Below are 10,771 nucleotides of genomic sequence, written 5' to 3'. Positions count from 1 at the left end.
GTTCTGTTGTTGTTCTAGAAGCAAGATCTCATATTACCTCCAAATCAAAGCATGAGAAATAGTATTTAAAATTTCTATAGGAAACAATAACCAATTGACAACATAAAAAACAAATTTGAAATTAAAAAAATAATAATAACTAAAAAAAAAAAAAAAGATCTAGTACATCAATGGTGGATAAGCGAGATATGATCCTCAAAACCCAGCCATTGGATGCATTTGATGATATAATTTGGAAATCATGATCATAAGGAATGGAATGGTGAATCTAGAAATTTTGTTAATGAGAGACTTTATATAATTTAATAAAAATAAATATAATAAGTGAGACTTGAATCTAGGTCCAGAGAGGACTAAAAGACAAATTTACCATTGGACTAGTTAGCGGTTGTGTTGCTATGCCAGTTTTTTTTTTATAAAGAGCATAAAGTTGAGGGGGACGCAAATTTCCCCCTTGTTTTAGTTCATTTTGGTTTTGAACAATTGAAAATTGACCATTTTGATCCCTTTAAAATGAAGTAAAAATGAAAATGACGGAACAAAATGATCACTATTTAAAGGTTCAAGGATCAAAATTGTCATATCTATATGTCAACGTAATCATAGTACAATCAGTGAAAATGTTACATATCTTTCTAAAAGTTTAAGAATTAAAATCCTCTATTGTTAATCAATTGAAAAATGTGACAATTTTGAATTTTATACATGCCAACTAATCCTATACTTCATTCTCATATTTGTGAATGCATATATGCATATAAGATTACATTAGGAATTTGATCAGTATGACTGGGGCATAGTCTCAATTTGATCTATTTGTCTTTATGGTTTGCATTTATTTTAATCTGGTTCTTTGTTTGTTTAAAGGTTTTAAGTTGACTTTACAATTTTAAAATATTTGTTTTATCAATTGGTTAGAACACAAACACTCGACTAATAGTAGAGATACAAAAACTAAAGATAGGAAGATAAAAAGTAAAAAGAAAAATAGTAAAACAATTAACAAGTGGATTATTTTTAAAGCAATTTGAAATCTTATTCATGGTGGGTTGATTACAATGACTAGATTACTTCTCTAATATTTCAACAAATTAGGTCTTTCAATGAATGATATTGTCAAAGAAAATTATCAAGCTCATGTACTTTGGAATAGTAAATTGTGGGTCATTACATAATATAACATGAATTGGAGGTGGCCACCTAATGCAAATTATTTAATTGAAAGGAAGAAAAAGAAGAATATTTAATATTATAATATTTTCTCACCACCTTTTTGTCTCTATGGAATTATACAATTTTTTTCCAAATTTGAAACGAACTTGACTCTAAGTCAAGAGGGTAATACAAAAACTAATTAAAGCAAATTAGATATAAAGATTCGATCAACCAGTCTTATCAAACTTAGCATCCACGTTACGAATCAAAGATTAAATTGTAAAAGAAAATATTTTATTTAAGTTGATCATAAAACTCTTGCTAAGTGCACATGAATGACATGTACTTGAGAAATTGAAAAGAGTGGAAGAAACGTCGACACAATAACATTCTTCTTATATATATATATATATATCATATATATAGTTATGGTTGATTTTCATTGTATGATCATGAACTTCAAACATTGATTTTTAATTTAGGAAAAATTCTATTTCACTTAATAATTAAAAGGTAAAAAGCATCCATAGACCTTTTTAGATGGCAATTATGAGTCATACAATTTTTAGTCGAAACTAGATATTTTACGTTGGTGATGTACAAAAAAGGGTGTTAAAAACTGTTCTTTTATCATTAAATTTGACCATATATTACAAATTTGTAGCAGAAAAGATGAAAATGAGGTGGGTAAATCCAATATACTAACATGAAGATATTCAGTACTGTTGCATAATAGATTTCACCTACATAAAACTTGTTAAACTCATTATATCTCGATATTCTACCCTAGTAAATAAGTATATATAGTATCCGGAGACGCTGAAGCAAATATTATAAGTGAGAGAAAAGGGGTTTCTATGGACACCAGTGGGTAGTTCACCTGCACACGACCTAACAAATCGCTCTCCATAATGAAAGTAAAAGAACAAAGGCAGGCAGTTGATTGCACATACACTTGACCTTGATCTTAGGATGAATAGACGGCTCCATCAACGGACTCCAAGGGCGGTTGGTTGATTGATTCCCACCAACCCATCACCGAGACCTTGAGGCAGTGGGCATATCTCAAACAACTAAGCTTCAGTTAGTTCTAATTTCTCAGGGGATGTGTCGTCACTGCCTCCGGGCTCCAACGGTTAGTTTCGAGTATTTTCCACCACAGTTATATAATAGCTTGTCCAATACGGGAGAGTTGACAAGAATCTATAGAAGGAAATCAAGATCCTTTCTTCATTTGGTCTTTTAATGGTTTAATCTCCTTTGTGAACATCCGCGGAGCTATTGCCATAGCCATAAGTTCTTGGAAGAGAAGCTTACAGGCATAAGGGATATACACCTGTACGCATCGAATCACATTATTACGTGAGCATGTAAAAGTAAATGGAATTTGTATGGTATTTACATATATATGTTGCATAAAGATGCTGGTCTGAATATTCACCTGAACGATGTCTGTCTTGTTTTTGCATCCCCTACATTCAAAGGAACTCTTCTTCAGATTTGCAATGGCTATCAATCCGCAGCACTCACAGACATGGATCCTATAAGCATCGCTTTGATCGAACAACCTCTCCTTAAGGAAATGAGCAGCACCGTGGGCAATCATGCAATCACGCTCCATCTCCCCAAATCGGAGACCACCATCACGTGACCGACCCTCAGCAGGTTGTCTTGTAAGGATCTGCACAGGACCCCTTCCACGTGAATGTATTTTGTCATCAACCATATGCTTCAGCCTTTGGTAGTAGGTCGGACCAAGGAATATCATTGCTGAGAGCCGCCGGCCTGTATGGCCATTATACATGGTTTCAAATCCACGCATCTGATAACCACACTTATGCAAAGCCTTACTGATGTTATCCACCTGATCAAACAAACGATATTGATAAATTAACTCTTTGAAAGCAGACACAAACAGTCTACATCATATGGAAAGATGTGCCCGATGTGGTAAAAGTTTACTGGAATAATTTAGAAAGAGATGTAGTTAAACAAAAGGAACATACAAAAATCTCCACATCCCATGACACAAACTGATAAAAGGTGGTTTAAGAACCAATCCATCACCAAAAATCATCATAAAGTTGCAACTCTTGAGGACCAAAACACGCAACTTACAGTGACATCAGTAAATGGGGTAGCATCTCCTTCTTTTCCCATGTGGGCTGCCACCTTCCCCATGATACACTCAATAAGCTGACCAATTGTCATCCGAGACGGAATAGCATGTGGATTCACGATTATATCGGGGGTGATTCCTTCCACAGTCCAAGGCATGTCTTCTTGTGTGTAAGTCATTCCCACGGTCCCTTTTTGACCATGTCGACTACTGAACTTATCCCCAATCTGAGGTATTCGAACAGATCTTACCCTTACTTTCACAAATCTCAATCCATCAGCATTTGTAGTCAGCAAAACCTGCAAAAGACAAATAATTATGCATGCAATGCAGCGGATTAATTGTAAGTTGCATAATGTTGAGGAAATCATTGTGATAACAATTAAAATGAGAATGTAGTCTTTTTAAACAAAAACATACTTGATCTACAATCCCATTTTCACTGTGACGTAAACTAATGCTATGATCACGTCTTGAGTAGCGTGCAGCTTGTCCCTGAGCTTCTTCCTGAGAGATAGGAGTAGTCTTTCCAATAATAACATCTTCACCTGATACTCTAGTACCCTGGAGCACAACAGTACTACAATCAAAATCAATGACACAAGAGACAAAATGCACTGCAACCAAGAGCAACTGTTTTAATCACTAAAATACCAAAGAACATAACCAAAGAAACATGTATAAGATTTTTATAAGCATACAGGGGGTGCAAGACCATCGTCATCCAATTTATCATAGGAGCCATGCCTCATACCCTGCAAAAGAAATACTCATGTTGCAGATCAAATGGTGAAGAATTTTTCAAAAGAAAGATAGCAATAATCCTGTCCGGCTGTTCAATTTATAATAAGTTCTCACCATAGTATTACTCCTGTCCGGCCGTCCAAAATCTTCTTTTACAAGAGTTCCCATCTTTTTCTCCTCATCCCTGAAAATGGACAGTGTAAAAGCATATTCATTAAAAAAATTAATAAATAATCCTAAACTAGATCCATGCATAAAAAGTTAAGGAAACTGGGAGGGATAAGATTACCTGTATGACCGGAAGAAAAGTGACCTAAAAAATCCACGGTCAATGGAGGATTGATTCATGATCACAGAGTCTTCCTGGTTATAACCAGAGTAGCAAGCGATGGCAACAATGGCATTCTAAGACAACAGAAACAAAACAGAATGTGAAAAGAAGGATTATCAAAACCAAGAGTAAATTTAAATATATTTCAAACGTACAATGCCAGCTGGAAGCTGCCTGAAATGGAGGTGCTCCATAGCTCGTGTAGTCACAAGAGGCTTTTGTGGATAATACAAAACATAGGCCAAAGTATCCTAAATAAATATACAGAAACTTATTTGGTTAACTTGACAATGGGGAAGAACCTTGAATGATGAATCCACTTTACTACGAAATAGAGCATACCATTCGAAATTGGTAGTTGGTGACATAAATCCCCATAGCTTGTTTACCCATAGCAGATTGATACGTGTTACGTGGGGACTAAATATACCACAAATGGATCAGTAAGAGAAAAAGACCACATAAAACTATATTGCAGTGGCAAAACTGACAAACCTGGTTATGGTCGGGAAATGGAATAATGGAAGCACAAACACCCAAAATCAATGATGGATGGATTTCACAGTGAGTGTAGGTGTCAGAATAAGCCTCAACAGGGTTGATCCTTGCTTGTATAAGATCCTGATTTATTTTAAAAAGATCTTAATTTCTAGTAAATTCCCATAAGCCTATCAAGTAGATTTACTGTTTACTCACACTAATTGTCATGGAAATCATGGTAGTTTCCTCTTCTTCAGTGTCTATGTATTCAATGAATCCCTTTGCTACAAGATCGTGCCAACCACCATCTTCTGGAGATTCCTGTTACCAAAAATCATATAGATATTAAAGAAATAAGGATAAAGAAAGACATCGGGACTTTATCACTCACCCTCTGCTGAAGAGCATGGATATCCTTCTTCTTTATGAGAAGCCTTTGTTTCTCAACAATAAATAATGGACGACTGCAACGGCCATAATCAGTATATATCCGTAGTTCTTTCAGACGGATATCTCTAACTACACCAACTTCAGTATTTACATCAACCTAGGCACAAAAATTAGATGTGATTGATATCCATAATAAGTTATAAAGTAAAACATAAACACCCCGTGCATTCAACAGTCTGTAGAAACTCAATGTTAAAACATTTTCAATTTACAAGAAATGTTTTATGATACAATATCTACACAAGGAAAAAAAACCGTAAATATTTACTCGTCGTCTCAGCCGTCTCAACGTCTTCACCAACATTTCAGGATCCCGATGGATCCCAACCCAACAACCATTGACAAAAATTTTTGTCGCTTGAGGAATGACAGCAGGAGAAATTTCCTACAACCAACAGAATTTGTTAGATAATGCCTAATAAAGGAGAGAGAAAATGACATAGAAACAACATAATCGTGACTTGGTAGAGAACACATTAGGCACCTCAAAATTCTCTGTGCCCCATTCTTCCAAAAATTCCAAAATAGGATATGCCGCAGATCCAACCGTAATATAAACCATTAATGCAAGATTTTTTACCAGTCCACATGCCTGATGAAAATTCAGATTGCATCCATAAGTGAACAAGTCAATTCCCAAAAATATCTCACACCAACAAACCTGTTAGCATTTATACTCACTTGTCCTTCAGGTGTTTCAGCAGGACACATCATTCCCCATTGTGAATTATGCAACTGCCGAGGCTTGGCCAATTTACCTGGCATATGACATAAACTGAATTATGAAAAAGAAACGAACGACTGCGTACAGCTAGAATCAAAATGTACACGGAGAAAAAGGCAGCCGATCTTCATTCCATTCACCATAATAAATAAAACAAACAGAAGTAACGACTTATGTTTTCACCTTCTCGTCCAATGGGTGAATTCAGCCTTCGTAAGTGAGACAAAGTTGATGCATATGTCAAACGATTTAACACCTGAAATACATGCAACACCGTTACCTCCAAATGAAGAAAACAAGAAACTCACATTTGAAATAATGAAAAATCATTTGTAGACATTCATTGAAAATGAAAGATCCAACGGTCAAAATTGAATTAAATAGATTGCCTTATGAAATTTTCTCCTACCTGTGATACTCCAGCTCTTGTACCAGCTGCATTTGCCTGCCCCCAGTTTCCGGTGGCAAGCGAATATTTCAGGCCACTAGTAATAGTTTTCGCTTTGATGGCAAATTGCAAATTGACGTCCTTTCCATTATCAACACACTGCACCATGACACATACGTAATGCAGAAGTCATCGAAAGAAAACATTGCTAAATGGAGGGGGAAAGAAACAAACAAACTCCAATAAGGCAACCTTTTGTACATAACCTCTCACATCTCTTGTTAACTTTCTAAATAGCTGCATTGAAACAAATAAAAGATTATGATAAAATCTCAAGATATAAAAGTACAACATTTGCAACCAAAAAATGAACTTCTCAAATAAAAAAGCAACCATTCTAAACAAGCCTCCAAGTAAAGGACCAGCAAGGTCCAGTCTTTTGTTCCCATAGTGGTCCCTATCATCTTCTGCTCTCCGGCCAAGGGCACATAAGAGTAGCCGGTGAATTATATAACTGCCACATGTAATGTCAAGTAAGATAACTTAAGTGCTCACAACTAAAATAGTTCAGCCAGTAATGATGATGATGATGATAAAACAACGATAATATTAGAAATGGAAAGGAGGGGAAAAAAACAAATAAGTGCTATACCCAAAATAATATGCCTTCTTCGTCTCACAAAATTCACCAACGCCAACATGAGGAAGCATTTCCTTTTGAAGGATCTCTTTGGCATACCTGAGACATCAACATAACAAACATGCTGAAATGTGCTACAAAGGTTTCATGCAGTATAAAATGGAGCAAACCTAAATTTATTTAGAGAATACATACTTAATCCTCTTTTCCTTGGTCACACCAACAGTTGATCCTCTCTTCCCAATATAGTCTAGTGCAACCTACAGTTGAGGAAAAGCATATCAACCAACCTGACAGTTACAATGTACTGAACAAATAAAAATTATAAAATGTATAATTCGTGTATGTGTTTGTGTCTGTGTCTATTTCAGCATGAGAGGAAGAGAATCGGACGGTATACTTATAGCAACAAAGAAATTGGAGACCTGCTGATTTTGGATAACAAAAGCCTCTTCCAGGGAAGGCCGAAGCAACTCCATCATTTGAGTATCAGAGAAGTCATAACATATATGCTCTAGAATATCTTTGTCAGCAACAAATCCTAGAGCACGAAAAACAATTATAATTGGAATCTCATTTCTAATGTAAGGCAGAGTGGCACGTATGTATTGTCCTGAAGAGCCCTGAAATAACATTGATGAATTACAGAAAGAATAGGTTAGAACAATATCTACATCAACAAGGAGGAATAACTTCTAAATCTTCACAATATCGAGATAATGGCATTACCCCCTTGGCACTTGTTCGAGAAAGCATCCGTACAAACATGGTACTAGGTGGTCTATTTTGTGACTCGGCCATAGACCGAACTTCTGCCACAAAGGCGTATTTGTTGGGCTGTCTTTTCTTGAAAACATATACATGATTTGTGCTCATCTTCTCTTGTGCAATAAGAACCTTCTCACTCCCGTTGATAATAAAATAGCCTCCTTGGTCATATGGACACTCCCCGAGCTCAGTCAGATCCTTCTCAGAATTTTGATACAATGTGCAATAACTCGATCGGAGCATGATGGGAACCTAATGACAATACAGGTCAAGGTTTGCTTAAAATTCTTTTTTGTACATTTGTTTTCTATAAAGTATTAGAAACAAACCTTCCCAATAAAAACTTTTGTAAAATCTTGGGTTTCAGTAACTTCTTCACCATCATGACCTTTCTTTATGACTCTTTTAGAGACATCCACGTACAAAGGGGCTGAGTATGTTAGATTCCTCAATCGTGCAGCCTTAGGAAATAAGGTTGCAGTCTCTCCATCAGATTCAGTCATCATTGGCTTACTCAAGTATATCTGACCAAAGCTGATCTTGTATATTGTCTATACATAATACACAACCATATTAGAGCCACTGCAATTGACACCTAGAAGAGCATGATTTTTAAATTCATTGAGAATAGGAATGGACATGGTGGATTCAATCAATATCGACATGAATGGGGGGAAACAGACACGTGGATTTCAAGGTTCCATTATTGATAATTCAATATGGAGCAATAATACAGGATGACAAAAATGCATTAGCAAACCACATACAAACTCATGAACTTATTTGGAACCCTTTTTTATTCTCCATTCTAGTTAGCAAGAATGGAGATCCGAAATTCATCTATCCGCTACCTCACCCCAAAATATTAAACTGTAAACCATATGTCAAAATCAATTATTCAAAATTTTTAGAACTACCAAACCTTGATTATTCACACATTCAACAGGTTACACACACACATATTCCAAAAAAGTATATATGATACATTGACATAGATTATCAATCTAAAAAAGGCAAATCTAATCTGGATGAGAGGGCTGAAAATGAACTTCATCAGTGATTACACTCTTGAACTATGGTAAAATAGCAGAAAGTGGTAAGAAAACCATTCTAAAACTCAAGTCTTCTATCAATTAAAACCGTCGAAAACCTAAAGGTAACTCAGCAAAAAAAATTTAAGTGACTTGAGGGAAATTCTTATAAATAAAAGGTGGCTTGAGAGCAGTTCAAATATTAGGTTTAAAAACATTTATATGTTTAAGAAAAGTAAAAAACAGAATTAATGTAAAAACCCACTTGGCAGACTAAATTTTAGAGGTAGTTTACATAACAAAAATGTAAAAATCCATTTGGCAGACTAACTTTTAGAAGTAGTTTACTAACAAAAAAAAAGCTTAGTTTTTGCTTTCATGTAGATACTATTAGTGGCAGTGCTTTCCCAATTAATTGCTCATTTATAACTATGAATCTTTATGTAGAACTTGATTTCAACGTGTTGGATGAAACAAATGAAAATACAAAAACAAAAGAGTATCCTTTTTCCTCAAATCATTTTAAAAATTAGAAACGACCTAAAACAGTTTTTAAAATATTTGTTTGCGTAGCATTTCTTGAACTGCACCCAAACCACCTAACAATTTTTTCAAACTTCTAGTGGTCGAGCACTTCAACTGGATGAGAGGGAGAAAGCAAATTGAAAAAATAATTTCACCCCCTATGTTTAGCTTTAGTTTCAATATCTTTATTCACGAGTAGAAAGAGTCCAACATGAAATTTTTTTTTTTTTTTTTTTTTTGCAATTGTGGCAAACAAACTCTACGATGTAATATTTAGGGTTTAACAAGTTGTGTTGGTTGGAAATAGTTGAGACGTCCAGAAAAGATGGAATCTAAAAGCGAACTTAATTGAAACAGAGGTTTAATCGTGAGACTATAATTTAACCTAAACAAGAGCAAAACTACACCAGTAGAAGAAACATTGACCAATATTTCCCGAGAGAACATGGCACCGCTAAAAATTCAATCCTTTCCTATCACTAACAAATTGGCCGAGTACAGCAAGCCATTGGTAGTACTTTTCAAGTGAAGTTCATCCAAGGAGTAGATAAAATATCAGAACTCATAAACTCCCGAAGCGCGCGAAACAGCCCTCCATCAAAAATTCAGAGGAAAGCGTACCTCAGCAACATCGGACTGATGCCCGGGATTGTGCTGTGACTCGGGACGAATCTCGATGTCTGCAGACTCGTCCACAATTTCCTGCATAGTATTCTGAATAAACTCATCGAAGGAATCGAGCTGCTGGCGGACTAACCCTTTCTCTTCAAAATAGGCTGAAATTACTGCCCAAGCATCTTCCTGGGTGATCTCTTCTTCATCGTCGGGGATAGCCTCAATATCGTCGTCGTCATTCATATTCCGATCATACTCTTCGTAATCGTCCATTTTTGTAAGGTTACCAAAGGAAGTATGGCTTTTGAGAGGAAGAACCTCGCGCGAGAGCTCAAATGACCTTCGCGTCTCAAAATGGCCGACTCTGCTTTATTTATAGCTAAACCAAGTTATGAACTAAACAATCGGTTTTTAGGCCCATTTCTTTAGATGTAACGGCCCATGTCTTCGTTCTTTATTTTTCTTTTAAAATCAATGGATTTTTACATAAAAACCTATGTTTAGGTCCTATATTTCAAAAAAAAATTTAAAATTTGAATTTTTTCAAGAAATATTTTTAATATTATTTTTAGACAATTTTACCCTTTTTATTATTTTTATATATTTTTTCATATTTTCAAAACCTTCTCATTGATAGAAAGAAACTGCATTTATTATGAAGGGAATATTTATTTGATATGATTTTTTTTTTCATATTTTCAAATGGAGAGAGAAAATGTATTTATTTGTTGAGATTTTTTCTTTTATTTAATTTAATTGGAGAGAAAAAATACATTTAATGAATTTTTTTTCTATTTTCAT

General features: G+C 35.1%; 1 protein-coding gene across 1 annotated transcript; it reads right to left on the bottom strand.

Annotated features, from left to right (window-relative positions):
* Window positions 1–1,765: 1,765 nt before the first annotated feature.
* Window positions 1,766–10,323, bottom strand: LOC120073012 (DNA-directed RNA polymerase II subunit RPB2). Its single transcript, XM_039025563.1, has 25 exons — window positions 9,977–10,323; window positions 8,129–8,350; window positions 7,761–8,051; window positions 7,457–7,654; window positions 7,227–7,291; window positions 7,044–7,130; window positions 6,785–6,905; window positions 6,644–6,688; window positions 6,413–6,550; window positions 6,187–6,259; window positions 5,961–6,037; window positions 5,764–5,871; window positions 5,548–5,664; window positions 5,221–5,376; window positions 5,046–5,150; window positions 4,845–4,970; window positions 4,692–4,769; window positions 4,505–4,600; window positions 4,308–4,423; window positions 4,133–4,202; window positions 3,976–4,029; window positions 3,695–3,838; window positions 3,274–3,573; window positions 2,597–3,019; window positions 1,766–2,491 (listed from the first exon to the last, which is right to left on the bottom strand). Exons 1-25 carry the CDS (start codon window positions 10,241–10,243, stop codon window positions 2,372–2,374), a joined length of 3,597 nt encoding a protein of 1,198 aa, XP_038881491.1. The 5' UTR covers window positions 10,244–10,323; the 3' UTR covers window positions 1,766–2,371.
* Between the last annotated feature and the right edge of the window lie 448 nt (window positions 10,324–10,771).

Source organism: Benincasa hispida, chromosome 3, assembly GCF_009727055.1.
Source record: "Benincasa hispida cultivar B227 chromosome 3, ASM972705v1, whole genome shotgun sequence".
In the NCBI taxonomy this organism is placed as follows: Eukaryota; Viridiplantae; Streptophyta; class Magnoliopsida; order Cucurbitales; family Cucurbitaceae; genus Benincasa; species Benincasa hispida.
Note: the sequence above shows the minus strand (reverse complement) of the source record. Positions and strands in the feature narration are given on the sequence as shown.